This window comes from Camarhynchus parvulus, chromosome 5 (assembly GCF_901933205.1).
Source record: "Camarhynchus parvulus chromosome 5, STF_HiC, whole genome shotgun sequence".
NCBI lineage: Eukaryota > Metazoa > Chordata > Aves > Passeriformes > Thraupidae > Camarhynchus > Camarhynchus parvulus.
The window spans coordinates 12,816,907-12,844,009 of NC_044575.1; the positions used below are offsets into that span (position 1 = coordinate 12,816,907).

At 40.2% G+C, this 27,103-nt stretch overlaps 2 protein-coding genes across 3 annotated transcripts in view; both read right to left on the bottom strand.

The window, feature by feature from the left end:
* Positions 1–1,506: 1,506 nt before the first annotated feature.
* On the bottom strand, positions 1,507–5,874 carry RPS13 (ribosomal protein S13). The gene is made up of 6 exons (XM_030948769.1): positions 5,773–5,874; positions 5,480–5,528; positions 3,762–3,840; positions 2,688–2,857; positions 2,245–2,345; positions 1,507–1,584 (listed from the first exon to the last, which is right to left on the bottom strand). Exons 1-6 carry the CDS (start codon positions 5,793–5,795, stop codon positions 1,551–1,553), a joined length of 456 nt encoding a protein of 151 aa, XP_030804629.1. The 5' UTR covers positions 5,796–5,874; the 3' UTR covers positions 1,507–1,550.
* A 122-nt stretch (positions 5,875–5,996) lies between these two features.
* Positions 5,997–27,103, bottom strand: part of PIK3C2A (phosphatidylinositol-4-phosphate 3-kinase catalytic subunit type 2 alpha) — a 50,595-nt gene continuing 29,488 nt past the window's right edge. For both annotated transcript variants that reach the window (XM_030948768.1, XM_030948767.1), the window contains exons 12-33: positions 26,939–27,061; positions 25,357–25,524; positions 23,061–23,169; positions 22,185–22,327; positions 21,368–21,556; positions 20,821–20,914; positions 20,470–20,564; positions 19,963–20,143; positions 19,316–19,420; positions 18,210–18,302; positions 17,831–17,960; positions 16,237–16,373; positions 15,410–15,579; positions 14,986–15,142; positions 14,455–14,564; positions 13,061–13,268; positions 11,149–11,273; positions 10,639–10,756; positions 10,465–10,546; positions 9,937–10,046; positions 9,582–9,707; positions 5,997–9,024 (exon numbers count right to left, since the gene is read on the bottom strand). In XM_030948768.1, the coding sequence (XP_030804628.1) occupies positions 8,842–9,024; positions 9,582–9,707; positions 9,937–10,046; positions 10,465–10,546; positions 10,639–10,756; positions 11,149–11,273; positions 13,061–13,268; positions 14,455–14,564; positions 14,986–15,142; positions 15,410–15,579; positions 16,237–16,373; positions 17,831–17,960; positions 18,210–18,302; positions 19,316–19,420; positions 19,963–20,143; positions 20,470–20,564; positions 20,821–20,914; positions 21,368–21,556; positions 22,185–22,327; positions 23,061–23,169; positions 25,357–25,524; positions 26,939–27,061 (2,956 nt within the window). In that variant the 3' untranslated portion in view covers positions 5,997–8,841. The remainder of the gene's footprint in view (positions 9,025–9,581; positions 9,708–9,936; positions 10,047–10,464; positions 10,547–10,638; positions 10,757–11,148; positions 11,274–13,060; positions 13,269–14,454; positions 14,565–14,985; positions 15,143–15,409; positions 15,580–16,236; positions 16,374–17,830; positions 17,961–18,209; positions 18,303–19,315; positions 19,421–19,962; positions 20,144–20,469; positions 20,565–20,820; positions 20,915–21,367; positions 21,557–22,184; positions 22,328–23,060; positions 23,170–25,356; positions 25,525–26,938; positions 27,062–27,103) is intronic.

The window sequence follows — 27,103 nt, forward strand, 5'->3', positions numbered from 1 at the left end:
CCTCCCCAGGGAGGTTTTGGCTGCCCCATCCCTGGAAGTGTTCAAGACCAGATTGGATGGGGCTCCGAGTTGTCTCTGTCCGAGGCAGAGGGTTAGAACTGGGTAACCTCTAATGTCCCTTTGAATACAGCCCATGCTGATTTTATGATTAATCCTACTGAGAATAACTTACCTAAACTAGCCTGTATGAAATACAGAATCTTTAGCAATATAAGCAGAACTCTGAACCTAACAGTACAGTCACAACACCATTACCATTCCTCAACAAGAGATATGGTGCACGCCTCTTCTTCCATCCTCAGGAGAACACCTTGAGCTCCAGCAAGCTCCCAGAGCCGCAGGAGCAGCTGGCAGCTCGGAAATCCTTGGCGGTTCCCGGGCCGGGAGCGGCGGCCCCGCAGGCGGCGCTGCTCGGCCCGCGGAGCCGCAGCGCTCCCGGCTGCGGGCGCCCCCGCGGCCGCGTCCCGCACCTGCACACAGCGCTCGGCAGCGGAGCGAGGGGAGCGCGTCCCGGGCTGCTCCCATGCAGGGACTCGGACAGACAGCAGCACTTCGAGTGCGGCTGGAATGCTGCACATGCCTCCCACTCACAGGTCTGTATTCAGCTGCGCCATTAGCCAGGGGAATGCCGTTTTTCTGTGAAATCCAGGTCCTGCTAGTTATGATCTAGGAAGTAGCTCCTACACTGTACTTTATTCAACTTCTCAAGGTGGTAAAAGTCAAGTAATGCACCCACACTTAAAAGCAACTCAGAGTAACTCCATTTATAATTTTCTCCTAGAAAAGGAGATTTTTTTCCCCTGTATGTTTTCATATCTTTTGTTTCTTCAGGAGAAAAATTACTTCAGGTAAAGCTATCAGAAATCTGGAGACATAATATTGGCAACAATGACTATCCAATAGCTCCTGCTCTTAGGGTTTAGGGAAAACTATTTCAGTAAAGACACATCTGAGAGCAGCTAAAACTGCTGTCCACATTTACCCAGATCTCAAAGATTACTCTTAAATTACTTACAAATGACAGCAAGTTACTGCCAGGAGGTGGCTGAGGTCTGCTTAAGCTCTCTGCAAAAGCAACAGCTCCACATGACCTGTGATGAATTAATTAACCTCCCCAATTTTGTTTTAACCCCTCACTTCCTGCATAACCCCTTCTGCAACTTTTATAGTTCTACATCTTTCTGCTGTCACTGCTTTCTCCCCCAGTTCTGCAGGACACCAGAGGCACAGCCCCACATGAATAAAATGCATCTGCAGTGAATGAACAGGACACTTCACTAACTTGAGGCTCTCAGGTAATAAAAAAACCAAACCAATTTAAGCACAGACACCTAGATCCAGCTGGTGTAGCACTGCAACAAGCACAACCCAGATTTGATACTGCAGGACAGCAATATGGAAACCACAGCCACATGCCTGCTCCACCTGGAAAACATCCTGTTCAATGCAGCTTCCTAAAACAAACAGAAGCCTCTAACACACCAAGCACTTAGAGACAACACAAACTCAGGTAATGAAAATTTATTCTTTCAGTTAGTCACAGCCAGCTCTTATGCGACCAGGGCAGAAGCTGTCGATGATTCACTAAAAAGAGAGGAAAAGAGAGAAATATTAATTGCAGAGGTAGTTTTTCAACCTAGTTATCAAAACCAACACTTCAGTTAGAAGTTTTAACTATCAGTTAACTACTACCAGCAGCTAAATCACAATTTAAAAATTTTTGTGGCCTAAGATTTCACTCTACCTTCTACAATAAAAATCCTAGGGTGACAGCACAAACCCATATATTTAAAGGCCAGACTAGCTGCACTTGAGTCTCCTTGAAGAAACAAGGCTAATCCTAACATCTGTGGGAATTCTATGGTGGTTACCTCTCCTAGAGAAAAGGTTACTCTCCTTTTTGTCACAGCTACTAAGCCATTTCTCACTAAGCTCTGAAAGTGACTCCAACTATAAAAGTACCTGAGAACCAAGATTGCAGTTTAAAGTGTTTTAAAAATCACCTGGTAGTGACTTCATTTGTTAGGATCATGATTTTTATCCAAGAGTTACAACAGTCATTTAACCCAGGTGTAAATTTCGTGGATTTTTCCATTGATTATTTATGAAAATACTTGCTCTCTGCTGCCTGGTGTGTGATACACACCTATTACAATGCACTCCTCACCCTCTGAAAAACAGCCCAGCACAGTTTACAAGACCTTGCAGTCTTCAGTGCCAAGAGGAATGCAGGAGAAGACTTACTACTTCCAGTTGGGTGGCAGCACCCTCTTGGTTTTGTAGTAGCGAGCCAGCCTATGGATCCTGCTCTCGATCAGAATCAGGCGGAACTTGGCATCTTTGTCCTGGGAAACAAAGTTACATTACAACCCCAACATCACAACTACTTGGACTTCTCAATACACAATTCAGATGAGTTTCAGTAAAGCAAATAATCAAACTTCACATTTCTGTTACCAAAGCTTCAATAAAGTCAGAGCAGGACCAGAAACACATGGTTTAAACACTGCTTTTAAAATCCTTTTCAAAGACCATTTTTCTTGCTCAAAATGCCTCCCCAGCCTCAGGAGTTTACTCAAAGGGGGGCTAACATCACACAAGGAGTCTTTGCTTTGTCAAGCTGCACCTGAACTACTGTGTAATTTAAAATCACAGACACCGAGTTATCCAATTGAAGGAGCACTCACCTTTCTGTTTCTCTCTAGATGCTTGCGAACAGCAACTGCTTTCTTGATCAGGTGATAAAGATCCTCTGGGAGGTCTGGGGCCAGTCCCTTGGATTTCAGGATTCTCAGAATCTTGTTGCCAGTAACAAAGCGAACCTGGGCAACACCGTGGGAATCCCTCAGGATCACACCTGAAACAAACATGTACATCTTACACTGAAAAGAAGAAACATAGACCAACAACCTTGTGAAACTGACCTTACAGTTACAAGCTATCCAAAACAAGATCTTCCCCAAGTTATAACCTTTCCAGTGGCAACTGAAGAAATGGCAGACAATAAGTGAGCAAAATACAACTTACAGAAGCTGAAACACTTTATCTGGGAACACTTGAAAGACAACTGACTCTTCCATCATGCTTAGATAGGTGAGGTGCTCATCTTTGCCAATACTACTGGAAAATTTTCAACAGGACTCATTAAAGCAACATATTCAATCATTCTATGGATCCCTCTAGAAGGAATTAGTATTGCTCTCAGGATTACAATAATAAAAAGCATTTATTTACACAGCACCTACTTACACTGCATACACAGCTCATGACCACAACACTTCAGCTCTGGAAGGGTTCAAACCCCAGAACCAGTCCATGGTGCAGCTGCAGTGCCTGGCTCTGTAAACCCCATAGGGCTCCTGGTATGGAAAATTTCCTCCAGGAGACTGGGCACACCAAACTTCCCTGTAACACCTATCAGTGGCCATTCCTAAGGATAGGCTATAAGATGAAACATTCCCAAGAACAGGCTGTAAGATGAAACAGTCTTCTACTTGAAAAACAAAACAAACAAACCCACTGCCTCATTAAATATGCTCCCTGCAAGAACAACACACACAATGTCCCGGTGTTGGGCTTGCTGATCCTTGTGGCAGGGAGTTATCCCAGGACTCGCAGTGGTACCCACAGTGAACACAGGTACACCAGAACTGCTGTGTTCTCTTAACACCTTATTTACTATATGTTGAAGGAACAATTAAAATATTACAGTCAGAAAAATGTGGGTTTGTCCCCATCCAGGAGTAGTTTATAATCCTTACCAATCTGGGAGGGAGTCAGGCCCTTTTTAGCCAACTTGTAGATCTGTTCCTTTACATCATCAGAAGTAAGTTTCAGCCACTAAAGAAAATTAGAAAACAAAAAAAACCCAAACTGTTTAACAACTGCTTAATACAGAGGCAAGCTACAGGAAAACTTTTAATAAATAATAAATAATAAAAAAATCGTTTAAGAAATAGATGCTTTCTAATGCTCAGAAATAATAAAGAACTGAAATTGCACTTTTAATGATACAGGAATTTTTAGCATATAACAAACCTATAGTGCTAGTGAAATGTCATGAAGGAAGGCAGAGGTAAAGATGAGTCTCCATTTAAAAAACTCCATAAAGCCTCCAACCAACTGCTTTATCATCATTTCACTTTAACTGCCACACCAGAAGCACAAATCCAATGTTACAGACAAAAAAAATCATTGTCCTTGGGAAGGAATTCTTCACCTAGGTCCTTTGACAAATACAAAACCGAGACCCATTTAGCCACCTCTCAGTAAAGCACCTACAGAGAGAAGTGAAAAATCAGACTTGAAGTACACTGATTAATTAAAAAATTAAATGAACCTACCAAGATAAGACTGTGCCTTTTCTATTAGTTTTAAGTTAAACAGTACAGATAAAGCCACTGCTTCCTTGATTATTAATGAGAAAACAACAGCAAGAAGTTACATTATCCTGACTTGCCATGAGCTTCAGAAGCTCCTGATTTTTACTTTTTAGTACTGTCACAGTATGAAATAGAAAAGCACAGCAAAAATAAACACGGAAGTGCTCTAAAGATCACCATTTAAGACAAAATCTAAATAAAACTAAGCAAAAAATCCCCACAGAATTTTTAAAAAACCAATATAGCATTTGCTCATCCTAATCGTTATTGAACTGTTCAACCCTTAGTAGGACTTCAAGCAGCTTCGTATTACCTTATTTTTAATGGCATCTATTTAATTTCAGATTTTGTGTTTATGTTCTCATTTCACTGGTTTTTTACTCTATGCTTTTGCACATGGACCACAAATTGTTCTTTCTGGCAACAAAAAGATCCTCCAAGAAATGATCTTGCAAAGAAGGACAGAGAAAGCCTTCTTACGTGGAAGTACCCTTGAAAAAACTAAGAGCACACCAGAACTACCTCTTTTAGGCCCCGACCACCAAATTGGTTTCAAGTATTTTTGAAGGCAATCGATTTATTCCACAACTGCAAACTCGAGTGTGAAAACAATGATTCAATCTCCAGGAATTACCGTCTACAGATTCGAAGTATCTGAAAAAATACTTGAATAGAAAACGAAAAAAGACTTCTCTGCCAAACGAACCATCTGGCTAGAAAAAGACACTTGCTTCCTCATTATACTAAGGACCATCTTAGAACCACGGAATTTTCAGGGTTGAGGGACTTCTGGAGATCATCTAATCCAACCCCTGCCCAGCACAGAGCCAGCTACAGCAGATTACACAGGATTGCATCCAGGTGGGTTTTGAATGCTTCCACAGAGGGAGACCTCTCCAGGAAGCCTACTCCATCACATGCCAAGGAAGCATTCACACAGGCCACAATTTGAAAGTGATGACGCCAAACACTACAGATCTCGTTTTCTTTCCCTCCGTGGGACCTGCGAGCTGCGCTGTGGGTCCCGGAGCGCGCACGGGGCGGGGAAGGAAGGCTCTGGAGAAGGTTCTGGAGAAGGCTCTGGGGAAGGTACTCACCGTGGGCACGCTGCGCCTGTAGGGCAAGGCCGACTGGGACAGGCCCTTTCTGCGGGAGGAAGCACATCACACACTCAGCGCCCGAGCTGAGGGACTCGGCCCCCGGCCCGAGCCTTCCCCACCCCGCCGCCATGTCCGCACGGCCGCCCGCCTCCCTCGCCATCCCCACACGCGCCGGAGCGCTCCCGCAGCACCCCTCCCGCCCCCGGCCCGGTTCGCGGTGCTCCCCCAGCCCCCCAGAGCAGTCTCGGGGCACCCCCCAGGCGTGGCCCCGGCCCAGCCCTGCGGCTCACCCCGGAGCGTGCATGCGACCCATGATGGCGGCAGCGCGGAGCGGGCAGAAGGAGCGGCCCCGCCCGCGCGCTTCCGCAGGAAGCGTCGGCCGCGACCCAGGCCCGCCCCTTGCCCACGGCAGCCAATCAGCGGCGCCCGGAGAGCGCCGCGCGCGCCCCCTCAGCCGTCCCGCCCAGAGCCCCCTCCCCGCCCCGTTCCAACACAGAGCCGGCCAGGCGCTGGGTTTTATTCCAGAATAGTGTTTAATGTACGTACAGGAGAGTTACGGAGTCACAGCGAACGCGCCCCACGCGGGGCCATATTGTATATCTTTATTATCGTTTAATGAAAGTATTTGGTTCTCAGAGATACACAGACAGAGGGAGGCGCCCTGCTCTCGCTGCCCCCGCGGCGCGGTGCCCCCTCAGGGAGGGCCCGGCGAGGGGGACACGGCGGGCCCCGGCAGAGCCCCGGCCTTAAGGCGGGTGACGGGGGTTCTACACAACCCTACAGTTGTAAAAACAGAGAAAAGAGCTTTTACCAAAGATCGCACATGCGTCCAGAGACAGGCAGCTGTCGTACAAAGGCAGTAATAAAAAGTTCAGTGCAAAGTTGGAGGTTAGTAGAGGAAGAGGTCCTAGCGCAAGCTGCTGCTCTTGGATACCAACACAAGGTCTGGAGGGACAATTACACTTCTGGCTACAGATCAAACGGTGCATAAAAGATGGGTTTTTTTCTTTTCATTAAACAAGATATAAAAAGCTGTTAAAACTACATCTTCAAGCTACTTAGCATACTGGTATATTTCATCCCAATCAAATATTTCCCTCTTTCACATCCACTTGGCTTTTCTATGTAGCACAGTAAAATTCTTATTGCAACAATCAGTTTTTTTGTAATTGAGAGTAGTGCAAAGAGGTACAAACTTGGTGCTGGTCCTCTACACGTGAGGAGAGGCCAAGGCCAGATCCCATAGACAACATAAAATCCATGACCATAAAAAGCTCCAGCCAGTGACGATTTTGAAAAGGAAGGGAAAGGCACAAAATGAGTTAAGCTATGAAGAAGATTAAATCAGAAGTCAGGACGTGTGCTAACAGTAATACAGTACTATACTTTTTTATTTTGTTTTCAGTCCAGACAACTGTTAAAACTGCAAATAACTTTTAAATGATTTTAGTTTAATTGTATTTTGTGCTGTAAGACACTGTGCTTTAATAGCAAACTGCAAAAAAGGCAGTCCATATTGCTTTCATTTTATTTCACAATGGAACGTTTCACAAAAACAGTAGTCTAACTTTCCTGTATTTAAGTGACTTGTGATTCTAATGATGGAATGGAGTAAGTCTCAAAAGCATCAAGTGAGCAGGAAATATATCTAGTTAGTTATATAGTTTATTATTTACAGGCTATATACTAAATGAAAAATATGCAGAGGATGCCTACTACAACTGGGATTTGTTAGCGCCCATTAGTATTGGCCCAGTTTCTAACATTCAAGGTATCATTAGCTTTTTAACTGCAATAATTCCTATGAAATTGGACCATGAATTATTTAGGCACCAAGAGATTCAAGTTTACTTCTCTCTTCTGTACTGAAGGGAGATTGGTCAGTAGCAGGGGAAGGAAACTTGGATTATAAAATAGGTTTTTAGTGTTGGGTAGATAGAAGGCTTTCCCTGTATTGTGTCCTCATTCATAGTCGCATATTTCACTTTAAAAGTTTGTTTCACAATTTTTTACTGAAGAAGTGTGCAACTTTAGAGCTTTCTTTACACAGAACATGAACATCCTAAATCCCAAATAAGGTGAAAAAAAGGTGACACCTGTAGTGCAGAAAGGCCTAATTAAGTAACCAGTGATATTAATGGGAGATAGTGACATTTGCACTCCACTGTCACGATATATTCAAATCTAATATTCCTTGGAATGCAGTATTTTAGTAGGAGTAGTTGTTACGGGGAGTGAGAAACAGTATTGCTGTGAACTGCTAAATGAAAAAAAAACCAGCCAAGTTCCTCTCTCAAAGCTGTTAATATGAACTAATTTCTGGCCTGCAATTCAGCCAGCAGTGGTGCTTTTCAATTAGAGGCCACCCTTTCCCTGGAAGCACAGATGCAAATGCCGCTTTGGATTAGTGTTTGAATCTGTTCCACACTTAATCACTGCAGTACTGAAAAGTTCTAGAAATTACAACAGAAATCCCCACTGAGAAGCTGGGTACATTTCCTACAGTACCACATTCAGCCAGTCTTCATTCAGTTTTTGGAGACCATGGGTAGAAGATGGAGTAGAAAAAAAACTTAAATAAGTTGAACAAATTGTGAAGATTAGTATAAGTGATGCTATTTGTAAATAACACATCCTGGGAAAAGGCTTCCAGTAGGACCTGCAAGGTATCAAATATGAGAATGTTCCCCCTGTATAAGGAGCTCAAAGTTAATATGTATACATATTTAAATACCAGAAATGAGGTAAAAGAGAAGTATTTGAATTATAAGGCACCATTATTTACAACTTCCACTATTGGCACTCACTCCAATAAGTCTCAGAGAAGCATGAATCTGGAATTAAATGTTTTTAAGGAATTTTTCCAGCCCTTCAACCTTCATTTCTATAGGTGTGTGTGCAGACACCAAAAGTTTACCTGTCGCTGTTTCTGTGATGTCTCATTAGCAGTGGGAATGTAATCCTAAAATATGCAACTTCTTTGATGTTCTCCAGCATCATGTCATGGATGACACAACAGCGGCAACAAATTAAAAGCAAAAATGCACTGCATCCACAGGCCTAATGACTGAGTTATGGTTCAACCAACCAGCATGGTCAAACTGCTCATCTCACCTTCACTGATGGTCTAAAAACCCCTTCCTTTACCCACAACTCTTAAATGCTTCCAAACGATGCTTTGATAACATCACATAGGCATAAACCAGTTTTTTTGCAATCCTCCAAATTAGGCTACCTGAACATTGGTCCAAATATATCTGTTGAAATGGAGAGTCTCTTGTTTTCAGATGTACAGGTTATCTTCAAGTAGGAAGATGCTCAAAGCACAAGTGAATACAACTGTTCTGGTCTGACTGAGTTCACAGATAGGGCACAGCAGTCAGTCGATACCAGTTCACAGTCTCCTTACTCAAGTTGAAGTCCTTCAGTGGGAGTGTAATTCCACCCAGGAAGAAGTTCTCACGTAACGATTCTGCACTCAGCACACTTAACTGCAGCTCCCTCTGTTTCAGAGTCTCCATGCTGTATCCGCTGTACACGAGCTGGGAGGTGAGAAGGCAAGAATTTTCTGGTTAGCCAAAAGAAATTACTCAGACTGCCCTTTCTTCTGCCTGCCCAGCCACTGTGACCATGCAGCACAACCCCTTCTCAGACAATGGGCTGAAGGACAACCCTGTTTTATTTTGTACTCACAATGTTACGTGTTTAAAATGACTGAAGTATTATTTATACACCAAAACTTCTGAATTCATTTTTCTCCACATCATGAGTCAGTGAATCCAGGGCAGGGGCAGTTTTAGTTTAAGATTCCTTATCTTCTCCACATCACTCCTCAGAGTCAGTCTGAGAAACTTCTGCTTCCTTGTAATAGCACACTGACCCACTAAGATGCTTTGTAAGATCTCTGTAAGATCTTATGCTGCAAGATCCTTTCTATTTAATCAGGGTACAAAGTTTTTGGAAACAGTTCCTTTTCCATTTATACATATTCACATATTTTTTTAGACTATTTTTAGTCTAAAGCAGTAATATTTTAATTACTGCTTAGGATAAGAGATAAGGTAAGCTACAGGAAGTTATCACATAAATGTTAACTTGCCATTTCATTGAAAGTTGGGTTTCTTGTCTTCCGGGAGATTTTGGTTTTCCGTTTGGATGTTTTGTGCATGTCTGGAAGTAAATAGGTTTTCACATAGGGATTTGGATCTGCACCATCTTCTGTAACCTACAGCCAAAGAAACAAGCCAAGTTAGAAAACTAATTAGTGCATAACTGCATATTTATTTTCAAGTGTGCAGACTTTGCAATCAAGCTAATCAAAAGCAGCAGTTAATTAAGCAGGCAGTTGGAAAATTTAGAAGAAAAGAGTTTCACCATTCCTGCATCAATCTAAGTCAAGATGGTAATTGAGAAAATGGAAAGTTTTTGGCAGTGAGTGCAGGATCTCCACTTACCAGGTCCTTGATGTGCATCACCATGACAAATAGAGTGCTATTTCTATAGGATATGGATAGCTTCACTTCTCCTCCCACTTTGCCTGAGGTAGGACTTGATGGACTGGTATCTGAAATAACAATTATTTCTTCTGTGATACTGGTACATTTTTATCACTACTACACTGACTTATCACATATGGGAAAAAATACAAGCCTTAGACCAAGTTCAGTTCCTGATTTTATTTCTAGCTCTCTAACAGGGGAAAGGCTACAGGCTTTAAAGGTTTTTGCATTCTCTTGCAAGAACCAGCCTGGAGGTTTGGAGTGAAAACCTGAATAATTCAGGCACGCCATAAACAAGCCCAAGTCATCACACACATTATTGCAATTTTTGGTATGTATGTCCTTGAAATTGTATGTAGGCATATTTGGAAAGATAGTGATGCAGTTTTCAATGAAGAAAAGTCCAGTTAAGTAAAAAACATTTCAAAGATTCACGCTGTAAATGTGTCAAACTATATAATTCAATTTATAAACATCCCTTACCTGCAGGTCTGGCTATTCCATCTATTCCTTCCACTTTGTCATCACGAAGTAATGGATGGAAAAAAGTATAAACAAGATCACACTAAATTTGGAAGAAATGTTACATGTTAGTTTAAGTGTTAAAAAGCACCAAAACTTGAAAATTTGCATTTTATTTAAATTATGTGTACTCACTTCTGCCACCTCTGGAGAACTGTTCATCAGGCTCTGTATGTAGCTGTTGAGCTCCACTTTTCTTTTGGCTGCTACATCTTTGATATGTGTTCTTCCCAGAACCATCTTATTAGGAAAGCTACATGAGAAGCACAACACAGAGTTTTCAGTTACTTTATCAGAAGTAAGTACAGTGGGATTCCATTGTCATTTCCATCCTGAAGTGCTGACATCTGGGGTTTTTTGCCAATCCAGAGTGGAAACACAGCATGGGTTATGACACGCCAGAAAGGCAAGGGAATATTTCTAGGTAATTATTATATGTGATATGACACACAGACCACATCACTGAGATGCTCCTCTGGATCTCCTCCTTAAAACTGAGAGACAACTGCTTTCTCCCTTAATGCCAACTTTGAGGTCTAGTTTGTCCCTCACAGTTTTGTCTCCATTTCAAGCTATTCCTTGCTCCACCCAGCTGGGAGCAGATTTGTTGCTTTGGTAATAGTGATGAGTGAGTTAGGAACATACCCTGGTAACTTCCAAAGAGGAAACAGAATGCCAAGTTTGTTGTGGAGCTCCTGGAACTCGTCAAACGTTCGGAAGACAAATGTTGGCTCAACTTGCCCTTCTCTCAAAACTCTCACTACGTAGATCTGCCCAAAACACAAAAATAAAAGTATTTCATATGAAAACATTATAAAATGACTTAACAATATAATTTGCTTCTCAATCAACTCTTTCTCCTATAAGTAATCCCTCTCCTGAATACATATCCCATTATTATATCCCTTATTCCAACACTGGCATTTCATAGTAGAACTATAAGCAGCCCATCATGCAAAGTAACATCACATGGTCTTCCCACAAGGTAGATCCACAGCTGACAGATGAAGGGTGATGATGAAGGTAGGAAAGGCTGAACTGTGCACAGTCTCCCTTTGAAGCCTCACTGGAAGTCCATACCAGGTATACAAAATGTTAACTAACACTGGTGCAGGATTACATTAAGACATGTATCTGTGGGGCCAGAACTACCACAGAACCTTTCAGGTGTATTTTTTTCAATTTAATTCCCTCCTGATTCTAAAGGATTCCACTTCTAAAGTGATAATTTGGTGGGAGGATGCAAGTGCACTGCATTATACAAAAATAATTTTTCCAAGTATTGTGAGTACAGTCACAGGATACATTCACATTATTCAAGGGAAATGAAGTGTGAGAGCTTCACAGAAAATTCAGTTCAGCATCCTCATTTTATGGGCAGAGGAGTTACACTTTAAACATCTAATTTAATTTGAAAAATCTAGACAGAATCTAGACCATCCTAACAGTTTCCTGGAAGAGGCGAGGCTGTTTTGGCTTAGACCAGGATACTCAAATACATTTATTATCCAGTGATTCAGAACAAAGCTCTTCACTTCCAGCATTAGTCAGATTTGTTCTGCTTTCCTTTGCTGGTGTCTTACCAGATTAAGACATTTACAGCAAACACAGCTTGGAAAGAGATGTACATTTACATCTATCAATATAGCTCACATCATAAAAAAGTTCTGGACAATGTAACTTAAGCTGATTACCCCAGCCCAACAAATAGCAGTAGAGAAATAAAGCAACTAATAAAATTTGAAGAAGGTTGCACATCTGCATAGGAACATGAACATTAAGTCTCACAGTATAACCCAGGTCTATTAAAATCCTGAGAGCAAATTGCAGTGGTTGGTGCCTCTAGTGAGACCAAGAGTATAAGTGCATTAGTAGAGGAAACAATGCTTTTACCTAGGAGGAACAAATCAAACTTTAATGGAAGGTCAGACCAAAACCAGAGTGTCTGATTTTACAACTCCTACTTGGGAAGGAGCCATTTTACACAAGGCAGCTACATAAAAGCCCATCAACATGACTCAACTTTCTGTATTTTAAAATAATCTCCACCAACACTACTTCTGCCCTTTCTACTTCCTTCTAGATGCTTTTCAAGAGGTGTTTTCATTTTGCAAGATATTATGGGATGTTAGAAATGCCAGTCTGTACTCTAGCAGTGCTGCTGCTGGTTTACCCTAGCCAGCAGCTCAGCACCCACACAGCTGCTTGCTCACTCCCTCCCCCTCACCAGTGGGACAGTGGGGAGAGCAAGAGCAAGAGTGAGAAGATCCGTGGGCTGAGATAAAGACAGTTCTGAGGAGGGAAGGTGATACAACACAATCGCCGCAGCCCACAGGCAGATCCCTGCTCAGCCAGTTCCCAAACAGCCACCTTGGAAAACAACCCTCTCCCACCTTCTGCTTTCTTCCTCTACAGCCACCTTTTATTGCTGACATTATACACTGTGGAATATCCCTCTGGCTGGTTTTGGTCAGCTGTCCCTGTCTCCTCCCTGTGCCTTGTTGGAAGAAAATACACCATCATCCTCCCTGAGAGGAAACAGCTCCCAGGTACTTACATAGTGTTTATCTGGGTTGTATCTCTTCTGATAGGTGAACACAGACACTTGTTTGATTCGGCCGTCTTGTTTGAGAGAATAGGTTTTAGCAGAAAATGACAGGATGGGCTCATCATTAGAAGGCAGACCTGAGAAACGCAGCTGAGCCAAGTTGTGAATGAAGAAATTGAACTTTGTGGCAACACTTCCCAGACTGGATTCAATCAGCCTAGAAAAAGGAAACATCAAAACACACAAAAGTGGTTCTGTCAATGCATCAGAAGAAAAATAAACCCTATTTCTTACTGACAAAGAAAAGGGTTTTAAGAGTGATCACTGGGCTATATAAATAGTATCATATCAACATTTAATAGAAGACTCAGTATCCAAATTTGGAATAGGTTTTTAGCAAAGACGTGAAGGCTTTCCAGACATGCATCCAACTCTGGAGCCCTGGCAAGACACAGACCTGTTGGAGCAGGTCCAGAGGAGGGCCACAGAAATTATCAGCAGGATGAACACCTCTCCTATGAGAACAGTCTGAGAGAATGGGGATTGCTCAGACTGGAGAAGGCTCTGGGGAGATCTTATTGTGTCCTTCCATGGGGAGGCCATTCCTACTTAAAGGGAACTTATACAAAAGATGGGGACAAACTTTTTAACAGCACCTGCTGCAAGAGGACAAGGGATAAAGTGTATGAGGACAGATTCAGATTAGATATAAGAAAGAAAATTTTTTTCCAGTAAGAGTGGTGGAACACCAGAACAGGTTGCCCAGAGAGGTTGTAGATGCCAGGACACGTCTCTGAGGAAGTTCACCTAGTTGTAGATGTCCCTGCTCATTGCAGGGAGATTAGTCTTAGATGGCCTTTAAAAGTCCCTTCCTGCCTAAACTTTTCTCTGATTCTATGTTGCATGCACACCACTGCAGTTTCCCCTGTGTATCTGAAGTACAGTAACACTTTTATAACACATTGCAACATCTCGGTTACACTGTATGCACTCCTCCAATTACACTGGGTCATCATCCCTCCCTCCCCAGTGTGCAAAAGCACTTCTCCAAGAGAGAACTTCTTCACCATGCTTTCCATCATATACTCTGCTATTAAACAATTTAGAGTGTATTCAAAATGTAACTGTTAAACAGCCAGACAGAATTATTTACTCTCAGCACTTTAAACCAATTTTTCACACAAGGTCACCCCTAAAATCTGCAAGGTACTTTAGCTCTAGCATTACTCTTACACAGAATTGATCTTACCTATGTAGTTAACTGATCTTTCATGACTGTACAGTGTAACTGCTCAATTTGCACAGACACGCTTGTGACCATCCCTAGTAGGTTTTCTCCTATCAGAAATCTCCCATTAAGAGGATGATACTGGGAGATATTTTAGTTTTCCCTTTTCCAGTACCTTGTAAAGAAAATGGTGGCTTCTGCGTCTGTTGTTTGGGGCTGAAGAGCATCCTGGACATACTTCAAGTCCTGAACCCCACTTAGTTCTGGTAGCCCAGAAGAAAGCATCTACAAGAAATTGAAGTTTAGTTTTAATGCAATAAACCAAATATGATTTTATACTGAAATGATTAAGACTTAGACCCTCAAATTCATTTGTAGCTGCACTAATTTGCTTAATACTAACAGCAATAGACACCAATTACTTATAATTAGCAGTTATTCACTATTTCTGCTGAATTAAAAGCAGTTAAAAACTCTTTGCAGTGCAGTTTGTGGTAGTATATTAGTTCTAAACTTTCAAGAAAGAGGTAGGCAGTAAAAAAGCTTAAAAGATTCCAAATGAAGCTTTACCAAAAAGTAGATCCGATGTTTCTGGCTTTTAAAAAAAGCATGCATTATGAATTTCTGGAGCATAAAAAGCATAATTTTTAATACAACCCAGCATGACAGATCTATCAAGTCCCAATTGAATGTGAAAAATTATTACCAATGAAAGTAGGTTAAGGAAGAGGCTGGCATGTTTCCTTATCAAGTTGTAAGCTTGGCAACAGAGATCCACGAACAGCTGAAAGCGAATTGTGGGTTTTTCCCCACCATTAATGACATAAGCCATATCTGATGTCAGCACAAAAGGAGCTCGATCCCTGTTCAAGAAGCACAGAATTTGTGAGTTCACCATAAGGTCTCTTTGTTGCCATGTGCTTCCTGCTGCCCTCCATCCCCACCCTGAGGTCATGATATTAAATATTCCATTAATCCCATTTCATGGGCTTGGATTGGGTTCCTCTACCAAGTGCTGGCCGGGGTTACACGGCACATTGATACAGTACTGGACCTACAGCAGATCTCCCAGAGCAGCACTTGGAAAGAAAATTACTTCATTCTCCACATTGCTTAGGTAAAGAAAATACCTTTTAAAGCTCCCAAACATTTGTGCATGTCCCAAAAACTTCCCAAAGTCGATGTGGAACATATGCCCAGTGTTCCGGAGCATTATGTTATCATTGTGGCGGTCACAGATTCCCAGGACATAAGTGGCTACACAGCATCCTGCACAAGAGTAGATGAAGTTCTCTGAAGCCTGAGAGGGAGAGAAAAGTAGTGAATTGAGATCAAATATCAGTGGAAAAACATAATTCATGTATTCAACAGTCAACCTTGATGAGTGCAAAATCCAAACCAGGCAAAAAAAAATTTCCTTTTTTTCCCCAAATACTGTTCTTCAGACAGTTAGCTTTGCCAAAATCTCTTAATATCCCACTTTCCAGCAAAAATAGTTGCTTTATTTTTAACATAAATGAAAGAGAAAAGAGGAGTTGAAGACAAAAGAGAAGTTAGCAAAGAAAAAGGTACAAGACTTGTATTTCCAATGTACTGTAATGGCATTATAGCACAAAAAAAGATGTTCATTTTTCAATCTCATGTGTACAAGAGGCCACTGCTCCTAAACTACAATTAAGAGCAGCCACTATTCCCCCTTCTTAAATTTAAAGTACATTTTTTCTATAGCAAATAAAAACTCTTGATGAGAATCCTGAGAATCCATCTGGCTCCTTTTTATAGGGGGGGAATTTAATTTACTCTTTTTCAAGTATAGAAAAAAAATAAGTTTCTTAAAGACACAAACCAAACAATTCAATGGAAGAACTGGAATATGAATTTCATTCTTTCATCATATTGTACTTAGCCCTTTTAGAAGATCTTAAAAAAACCCAAAAAACCAGTGCTGAAAAGTTACCTTTTCATACTCCTCCTCTGTAGGATTATACTTCCGCAACCATTCAGCCAGAGGCTTGTCCTTAAAAGAACCTGTCACTCCATATTCCACTTGAATTTTCCTAAGTGTATCTGAAGCAGGAACAAGCTCCACCATGCCTTGATATAGAATAAAATAAAGTGTATTTAGCCATCTCCTTAAGTGATGCTGCATTTTTATTATTTATTCCTAACAATGATGAATCTTAGAGTTTTAGACCAACCTCCTTGAAAACCTGGTCATGTGTAAAAATAATTCTGTTAGTCCCCCAAGCATTTCCACAGACTATGTTACAAAGTAAACCATGAAACATGTAGCAATCCAACTTAGATTACTTCACTACAACTAGTTACAGCTGCTAGAATGCATACTTAAGTTATACTTTGAATAATTAGTTTCTACCACACAAACTTTTACTCTAAATTGGGCAAAATACTTTGATGCTGGCAATTCCCACACACTGATAGTGAATTAATCTAGTAACTTTGTCTGCTGTCAAGTGTTGAAAGAGACCAGACAGTGGGCTTCATACGTGGCCTTACTTTGGAGAAATAATTTATTAAAAATATTTGTACAGCTAAATCATAAAATTTATTTAATTAGAAAACATTTAGTTGATTAACAGAATTTTACTTCTATTTTGGCAAGAGCTACTAAAGGTACATCTGTAATTTACATCCATTTGACTCTTCCCCTTCAATCTTTTGAGTACTTTAAGGACACTAATATTAGCAACAAGGAAAAAAAAGCTACATAAATCAAGTCATCATTCAGAGTAGGAGGAAAAGCCATCTGTTTCTCTAAAAAGCAAGTCCTACATAAATAGAAGCTTTTTGCTTAGCTTTTGGCAACCTAAATTTCCATCTTTTCCATGTATTTAAGAGTTTTGGTCATGCTGTTCATCTGACTAAAGAAATATTTAATTTATTGTTTATCCTCTTAAATATATTTGGTTTCTATTGGCTAGCTCTAGAGAATTAGCTAAAACTAGCCAAAAGCATGTTCAAGGTGCAGGGCACAGTATTTGCACTCAGAGTTCTGTGACCTACTTTCAAACCCCAGAAACATCTTCATATTGCCAAGGAACTTTCACCAGAATATGACACAAATGCCGGGGGACAGTGTGTGTGCATGTCAAGGGCTGGTTCAAATTTTGCTTTTTTTTGCACGTTTCAGTACCAGAATGATACTCCATGACTCAACTGCAGCAGATTCCAAATACTTCAGCATTTTGGTTTGCATTGGAATACGTTCACCATAATTAAACTTTCAGAACAAGAACTGCTGTAGCAACATTATTTTCTTGTGTTGCAGTAGGAGCGTGAAAAGCAACCTTGATTTTTATCACTCTATTTGTTTGTTCCACTGTTCACTGACAACAGAACACTCAAGAAAACACATCTGGATGCCACTCAGACATCAGGAAATTCAGAACAATCTAACTTATGATACAAGTACTGAAGTTCCTTGCAGTGGAACTGTTCCTTGGCACCTTCTGCTCAGAGTTTTTCATTATCAGTGTGACAAGAAATTGAAGGGGGGAAGCAAAGATTAAAGGCAGCATCTGGTTTAGCACCTCGGTCTTTTCCAGTTGAGAGACACTTGAAGATAACCATTCTTAGATCCAGTCCCTCCTGCAGCCAGATCTTATCCATGATCTTAATCATTTGTAAAGCCAACATATCTTGTCTCAGATCTTCTCCAACCTTAAATGGAAAAATAAAAAGTTAGCCAGTGACACAGTAAACTTGAAAGAGAAACAGGCTACAATTAAACTTTCACATATGGTAGATTTTTATGTTTTATGGTCTGTTCACATGTTGCTTTCTAGATACACAGGAGCAAATGCATGGAATAACTAAGCTTATTGGTCTATGCTAAAATTAATTGATACCAATGAAACAGTGATTATCATTCAACTTCTTTATTTTCTCCAGTATACATGCAAGGCCTACCTTAAACATCACATTAATTTCTTCTCCCAGTGGGTCAGCATTTATCAGTGCGACTTTGAGTGGTACTGCATTGGAGCTGAAGAAAGAACAAGCCTGCAAGTAGATTTAATGTCAATGGTCAGAAAGGACTATTCCTGCTAGCCCAGAAAACAAGACATTCTGACAACAAGCAGGTTTGACACACAATGTGTCTATTCAGACTTTTAACATTTCCATTGTGGTGAATACGTGCTTCCCTTGAATAACGAGCCCTTTAGCTGTTATTTGTTGAATTCTTGTACAAAAGCCAACAGTGCTGCACAGTGATGTTTCAAACATTCTGAAGGGAAGAGTGAATAAAACATGAATAAATATTTTATCAGTAGCTTTTTCTTGAAACCTAGGAGATGTATTAAAAATGTGTATTTGTGTGTTTCACAGTATCTTCTCATTTACCTGCTTTCAAGTCCCTGCTCATGATTTAATAGTTACAGTAGAGAAGTGAGATGAGCTGTCTCTCAAACACAGGATTAGTTGAAGCGTTAACAAACCTTTAGGTTCTCAGTCATGCATGATGATATAATCAAGACTGTGGTTGAGTAGATATTGTCAAACCTTGCAGAGTTCTGGAAAAATAATTTACCTGCTTCTCCTACATTATTACTTGCTGGACCTTCACAAGAAAATAAAGCTACTGACTCCTTCCCCAGCATATCTGGATGCAATCAGTATCAGGCAGTTTCACGTGTTTCACAGTATTTACTCACTGCTTGAACTTTATATTCTTGGCCAATTTCCTCTTTTGATTACTAATGCACACAGGACTTTTTCATTCACTTTCAGAATTGCTGGTCTCAGGAGACAGGGTCTGAAGATGTAATAAGTTATTACAGATACGTGTCCATATTTTTTAACACAAGTGCCCTTGTTGGTTTTACACTGTATTTGTACACATTTTATCTTTGCTCACCGAATTTTGCTGCCTTATTCAATCAGCATTTTTAATTAAACCCCATCTCCACAGCATAAAGAGCTTTCAAGCACTTGAAGTGGTTTTTTTCATTTGTAAAAGCTTGGCCAAGATGTAATTTTTACAAAAGAGTTTTGAAACCCTGAATGTGCAGTACCTTAATATTTAACTCTTTTGCCACAAGACTGGGATTGAGAGGCAAACGGCATTTGTTCTTCAAGAAAAACAGCTGCACACGCTCCATGCCATTTTGCAAGGCAGCCTGCAGACAGAAAGAAAATTCAGCTGACATTTTCCTCATTGAATCATCTACAGAAAAAGTCTGGACAAAGTTACCCTGAAGGCACTATTTTAATTCCCTAATGTCAAAGGAATGCCAGAAACTACAGCTCCTGGTTTAGCTATGACAAATACCTAAGCCTAGCAATGTAACACTCATCACACATGGTTGTGGGGGTTTTTTTGACTGAACCAGATGACAGCATCCCACTCCATCAAACTCTAAGCTCTATCATCAGCACAAAACCAGATATCCCATTCCTTTGCATGATGAGATCGTTCTTCAGCAGTAATAAGTTTAAATTTATTTCCAGTTGATCATACACAGAAACCATCCTATACTTTCTTGCCCTATCAACTCACCACCATATGTTTCAGGTGACAAAGTTGACAAAAGCATCAACTTCATTAAACTTTGCAGAGCAACAGGTTCATTAAAACTTCCTATACATTTACATAACATTTTGAATTTAGACTAGAAAGACAATTAAGTGAATTAGTTTTGAATTAAAAATATATACACACCTGCCGAGCAGATCCACTCATTTGCTTTACTCTTTCTGCTACCATTCCAAAGAGCTGCACTAGCCTGGTCTGCTTCTCCAGCTCTTCCCTCAGCCTTTTTCCACAGACTGAAAGAAAAGCTCCAAGAATTTGCTCATACCTTACACCAAACTTTGTATCATACAGTGTATCCTTAAGAAGCCTGAAATAAAGGATATAAGTTAAATTTTCCTATGGAAAATACAGCAAACAATGCAATATTAAGACATTAAATAGTTTAGTGAATCAGTACTATGTATGTCTGAAGTTACTGATATACAGGATAGAAAAGACAAGAAGTTTGTGCTTTGCAGAGGCACTATCTTTCATTAAAAAAACAAACCAACAACCAGGATACATTCTGTATAATCACCATTCATAACAGTCACTGTTATGTTATTGAATGATGATGTAAATAAGGATTTTTTATCTGAAATATTAATCTTGTGGCACACACATTACATGAGCAATGAACAAAGAACCCCTTACCAGTACAGGTAGTGTGCAATCCGAATGCTTCCCAGTGCCCGAGCCAAAAGAAATTTCACAAGAGCACTGTCAAGGTAGGTTTCATACTTCAATGCCTAAATACAATGGAAATTACATAAATCAGGTCTGCATTTAATTCTTGATGAAGACACATTTTGTGACTAATGCATAGACAGAGTTACCACAAATACTTTGGACAGTCACAAAGAGATTATTTATTCAAATTGTTTCCCCTACTGTGCATTACAGTTAGAGGCACACAACTGCACTTCTGCTACTGGGCAGCAGCAACTCCTTTGGGTTTTCAAGAGCCAGAAAAATTCAAACCTCCGTGTAGGCAGAAAGTCTTACCTGCACAAACTGAGGGAGGAAATCTGTTAATTCATCATCACTCAATGTCTCTATCCAGTTCACAGCTGTATTTCGTATTTCCTGATCAGCAAACCTAGAAAGTCACCACAAATCCACATCAAGTTTTCTCTACTCATGTAGGATTTTTTCTTATTCTTTTTTTGAGATCAGCTAGATAGAAAAGCAACCATGTAAAGTCTTTAAAAGCTCAATAAGGGACCTACAAGGCCCTTCCTCACATAAGATGCAACCGCATGTGCATGTTTAGGACAAGCACACTCAAAACCTCTCAAAACTCTGGCTGTATCAACTGTTGCATGTTAAACTTCAGAACCCTAACCACAGTTGCTGTGCTTTCACTACATGATTTGAATAAGCCTACATCAATAAAGTAAGCATAGGGTTATTTAAAATTTTAAAAACATTTAACTTTTTCTGCAAGAAATTCAGCAGTATTTTCCCACAGAACACCATTCCAGGATCTTCTACCAAAGAAGAGCCATTTAAAACTGAACAAAACACAAGAGAGTTATTACAGTTTTCTTACTTTGAATCAAGTAGTTCCAGTGCAGCTAAGGGTGATAAAGGAGGCCACCTCTGAAGTAAGGAATATATTTCTGGAAGACTTGCCCAGTCCCAGTGAGGGGCACTAACCAGTATTTTTGGTAGGCTATTAGGATGGCTATGACAATAATGTCTCTTCTCCCACAAAAATTCTTTATCTTCTTTTGACAGCCTGCAGACAAGAGCATTTCAGTTTATGATGCACATGACAAACCATCACCTGAATAACCCCAATGCCACTGATTGTTGTATTCAGGCAGATAATTTAACACACTGAACGGAATTACATTGAAATTACTCTTTCCTCTACAAAAGTCAAAACAGGAAGCCAAACAAAGCCTCAAACATTAAGAAAACATTTGTTTAATTTATAATTTGGGCAGGACAAACTTAAGTTTTAGTATAATCTGAAATAAACCAAGAACTTTTTTTTTTTGGTGCAGATGAGTAGGAAAGGCTGCCAGGAGAGCTCCCATGGCACATGAACAGCCACTGCTGGAACTCCTGGAACTGAGAAGCTGCCAAGTAAGAACAGGTGACAACAACAGGCAGGCAAAGGGGCAGCAGTCTTGTAGCAAGAAACTAACAGCAGCAGCCAAGGAAAACAGAAGGAAATTCATTAAGTTAGTACCATGATTTCACATGTTTAATTCAATCTATTGTTTAAGCCTCTACAGGTCTTCAAAATATATTAAAAAAAATTAACAGAAACTCAAGAATACATAAGCATTCCATGTCCTAGTTACAAACTGTCACGTGCAAAAAGAGCCCTGCTCTTTCTGAAGAAGAGATGGACATACCCAATGGTGCTATCCTTGGAGAGAATGGCAAGGAGACGTTCTCTCAATGGTTTTTCTAATGTTTCTACAGAATAATGCACAGTAGTCTTTGCAGCTTGAGGAATTTTATATTCAATATCAAAAGTATGGGATGGGAAGTCAATCTGAAAAAGAAAAAAGAAAAAAAGATGATGCAAGTCCTTAAGTATAGAAAGCTCACCCTTCCAGTAATCTCAGATTTTTGGTTCTACAAGTGCAACAGTCCCCAGATACTGTTTGCTGAGTATTTTTTTCCATCTCAATTCTTCTACATGACTACAGCTCCTAAAAGTACAGCTGTGTTGTTGCACAATGCAGTGGCTGGAGCACTCCTCAGAAGAGAAGTGAGAATGCTTAGAGCAGAGATAATCAGAGCTGTTCAAACCCACACCAGTGGTTTCCACCCAGCCACCCACTCAGGCCATGTTTTGGGACTGCTGAGCCACGCCTAGTAAGGTATCTTCTCTTTGGAGGGAAAATTGAACTCTGAACTGAGAAAGAGAGGTGCTTATGTTCTGTAAAGGAGCTGGAATTGCTACTGCTGGTGTCCAGACCACTCCCATCTCAGCACCCATTTCTATGGACTGCTTTCAAAAACATTCTCTCCCAGTACTGACAGCATGTCATGCCAAAGCACTTCTGCATTCTCTTACTTCCAGACAGTTATTCAATAACAGATTTGCAGAGACTTCCAGGAGCTTCCCATTCTTTGCCCTTACAGTTTAGTAATCACTATTCTATACTGACTTTCAAATATTACTTAGCAGTACTTTCCCTCTCCCCAAAACATTCACCTAATATGACTTACAAATCACAACATTCAAACAAAGCACAGAGTAAATCAGAATTATGTATAACCTGCAATACTATTCTTTCCATATTTCCTTTCTTACTGGTCATCCCTGACACATGATGTGGATGTGATGTGGTCCACAGCTGCAACAGCTTCGTCCCACTAGTTAACAATCTGAGAAAAGAACATGTACAGGTTATTAGCATCACAGTCTGTTAACTTTGCCAAAATATTAGTTGCCAAACTAATTCACTGATTTTCACTGGCTGTCATCTGTACTTTAAGTGCTTTAAAGGGATGCACACAACTTTTAGGTGGAAAAGGCAAAGGAAAAAGTTCAGTGTTGATTTAGTTGACAATAAATTAGGTGCTCCCCGTTCTTTAAGTCAGAAAAGGAATACTTTTCCCTCTGAGAAAAAAACTGAACACACACACACACTCTTTCTTAGCTTCTAGAAAAAAGGTCCAAGCATATGAATCTTACAGGCATCACCATTTGCTTGGACTTCTCACATTACCAGATTCTGCAAGGGCATATCAAATGACACTTGCATTTGCCAGTGTATTCCCAACATTAATACCATTTCCAGCTGTAGGAGGGCACAACTGAAGACACTTCATAAATCAATTAAGCGTTGAATGTTAGGTACAGAAAACTTCCATCAGTCTTTTAAAATCAAAATGTTGCTCAAAAGACTGCTTGAAGGCCAAGCCTTAAGTATATTTTGCAAGACATTTTAGGGTTTGTAAGTACTTCAAATAAAGAACAGGTTGTTATATGTAAATATTGATTAACTAGGAGCTTGTCATGCCAATAAAGATTACCAAATCGTGCCAGTAAAGCACAACTGAACAGCTCATTCTTTTTAATAATTCTCCAATTTAATACAGTTGCCACAGCCTTCTGTCTCATCCACAAGCAATGATGACTTCAGCCACTCCACATGCACTCCAGCAGAAGGAATTTTAACTTGGCCATGGATTCTTCCAAAACTCATAAATGACCAGTTTTGTTCTCCCCTTATTTCAGTTAAGTTTCAAGTTGTAGCTCCTGCCTGCCATTGATGCTATTTTCAACTGTAACTGGAATATCTGGCTACCAGTTTTAATTACCTTGGTCTGGATTTAATTTATGTGGACTGCAAGTGGATTAGACCACTAAGCATCTCTACAGCTCCTACATACAGGCCACTCACCAAGCTCTGGCACAACACACACCATTGTAGTGCTCTGCATAAACAGAAAATACAGTTTTCTCCCCAAACTAACTCTTATGACAATACCATGAAGACAAGATAAATTTGCAATTCAAATCAAAAGCTGTGCTTTCAAATACTGTGAAATGTAGTATTTGGATAGGAGACTGAAATGCAGCATTTAAACAGAAGGTTGAAATAAGCATCGTTTGTGAAAAGAAATCCAAGCTTTGGTGAAGACTGAAAGCAGCTGCAGGCCATCTTTGCAATGCAGGAAATCCTAAACTCTGTGACACCCTCAAGCTGTTGGAATCATCACCAGACAAAAAAGAAAGCAGAGCAAGTAAAGGCAAACCCAGAACCAGAGGACGCAAAGCACACGAAACAGCCACAAGCAACACACAGCAGTAACTGCCCAGGAAAGACCTGGCTGCCTTTCTGCAGCCTTGCTTGACAATTTCAACTCCCAGTAAGCCCAAGTAGTCAGCAGCACACAAACAGGAAACCTTAAGCATGAATGCAGAAGCTGTTTCACAGTGGTGTGATCACCTCTGCACCATGATGTCTAATTTGGGCACTGTGGTTCCAGCCTACTGGTTAAGGTCTCACTGAGTAGCTGCCCCAGTGATAAGTGTTTTGGAATGAGCTTTGTAATCAAAGCTGGAAGAACAAAGCAACTTGAACCAATCCAGAAACACTCAGCTTAGGAAAGTTACAGCAGGCTTTTCATCCTCAGCGAAAAACATGCAACAGTATCCAGCAGCTGTATTTGAAGGAAAGCCCGTTCAAACCAGAAACATGCCACAAGTTTAACACACTGGCTAATTATCCCTTTATTTTAACTTTTTTAAATAAACCCAGCTCTGAATCAAAAGGAATAATTTTAGAATATTCTGGGGTATAATCATCCAAACAATATTCAACTTCCTCCAGCAGTGAAGTTTTTTTCAGCCAGTGAAATGGAAATTCCACAACACAAGACCACATTTTGTCCTCTATTTAATGAAATGTACTTTTTCTGTATCAGTATATTTTACAATTCCTACCTTTATCATAGCCTACTATATTCAATATCAGAGAGGTAATTTCTATAGTTATGGGTGTGGAAAAACCTCTACACAGATCATATCGTATTGACAATTTTACCCATATTTCAGATACTCACCGCCTAAAATCAAACAGAGGTAAAGAAACCTGACCCAAATTCTCTGGGCCCTTTCTCTGCTTATTTGAGTCAGGGGAACTCCCACTACTTTGATTTAGGATTCCAAACAAAGTCAGACGCAAGACTGATTCCAAAGGCAACTGTGAAATCTGGATGGGGAAAATTATTCTATAAAATAAAAGTATTAAAAATAAGTCAATTAGAAAAAAGGCAGCAGTTAGTAAGTTACAGGCTTATCCACATAATCCATTTATGCCTCTTGCTTTCCAAAAGTCAATTAACATTGACGAACAAGTGTTAAATATCCATGCAATCATATTTCACTCTATTTCATCTCTCACACTAATGGTTTGTAAACCTGCTAAATTACACTCCTGCACTATAGTGAGATTTGGAACAACCCTTTTAATCTGTCTATTAAATCACATTCCTTGCACACAATTGACTGCCCAGCATAATTAGTTTTCCCACTCCACTAACTAGGAAGGGCACACAGAATTCCATGTTAGCCACCTCCTAATTTTTCAAATTGAAAGGGTCAGCTGCCAATAGTTTCCCATCCAAATGAAAGAATCAAAAACTACTAAAAGTTAAATTCTAAATAGTACAAAACCCGTAAAGCAAGCAGCTAAGAAGTACACACTTCACTGAGTTATTCAAGTTTTCACTTTTGTTTACACTGTTTTTACTGCCTAAAAATGTTCTTTTAGTTTGATTTCTCTGTAAAACATGACAACTGCACTATAAAGCACCACACTGCTGTCAGCAGCCTTTGAGCAATCTAGCAGACCTTTCACTGTAATACACCAGTACCTGCCAGCAAAAGATCTGACAATTAATCCCATGCATCAAAAAAAAGGCAGCAGGAGTACTCTCTGAAGGCAGGTGTTCTAGAAACTCTCATTGCTGGTCTGAAATAATTTGTTCACGACAAACTTTCAGGGTATTCCTTAGGGTCTATCTCTGACCTTCAAAGACAGTCAGGAGAGTAGATATGGGGCACCATGGGGCTCACATGATGCCTCAGCTATGACAGGCTGCCTGATAACTCAAGTGGCAGAGATTAAGCTGTGCACAAATAATGAAAACTATTCCTATTTCAGTTAGCAGATACCATCTGCCATGATCTCCCCATCTTTTCTCTGTATGCCCTTCCTTCTTCCTTTCTACCCTCTGTATCTGGAATAAAAACTGATTCAGCATTCATGTTAGTAAAAGTGAGACATTGCTTTTCCTCTCTCAATTACATAAATTGAGCAGTACATACAAGCAAGCTTTATTCTTTAATCCCTCTTAAAGCAGCACAAGCCATTCCCATTGCAAGGAACATTACGACCTTCCCATCTCTCTGTAATTTTATGCTACAAACACATTAATACAGGGCATTTGTCCAGCATCTCCATTCCCCCTTTTACAATGAGTACTGAAATACCATTTGGAAAAATATTTCTGATTTTGATCAGTAACTTGTTCTTTGGATGTTTGAAATGGAATTAGAACCAAGAGTTACTTGAATGACAGCATTCAACAGCTAGCAAAAACAAAACATTTTATTGAGTTTTAATAGATTGAAGTCACTTACAGTTCATCCCATTTAATCAAGTAGAAGAAGTTCTTGTATGTGCCAACCTTCTTGGACTGAACAGGTTTGAAGAGATCTTTCCCATTATGAGTCAGAGAACAAATCAAGTAGTATTTTTCATAACTGTGTAAGGAAAAATTTAAACACAGAAACATAAAAAACCCA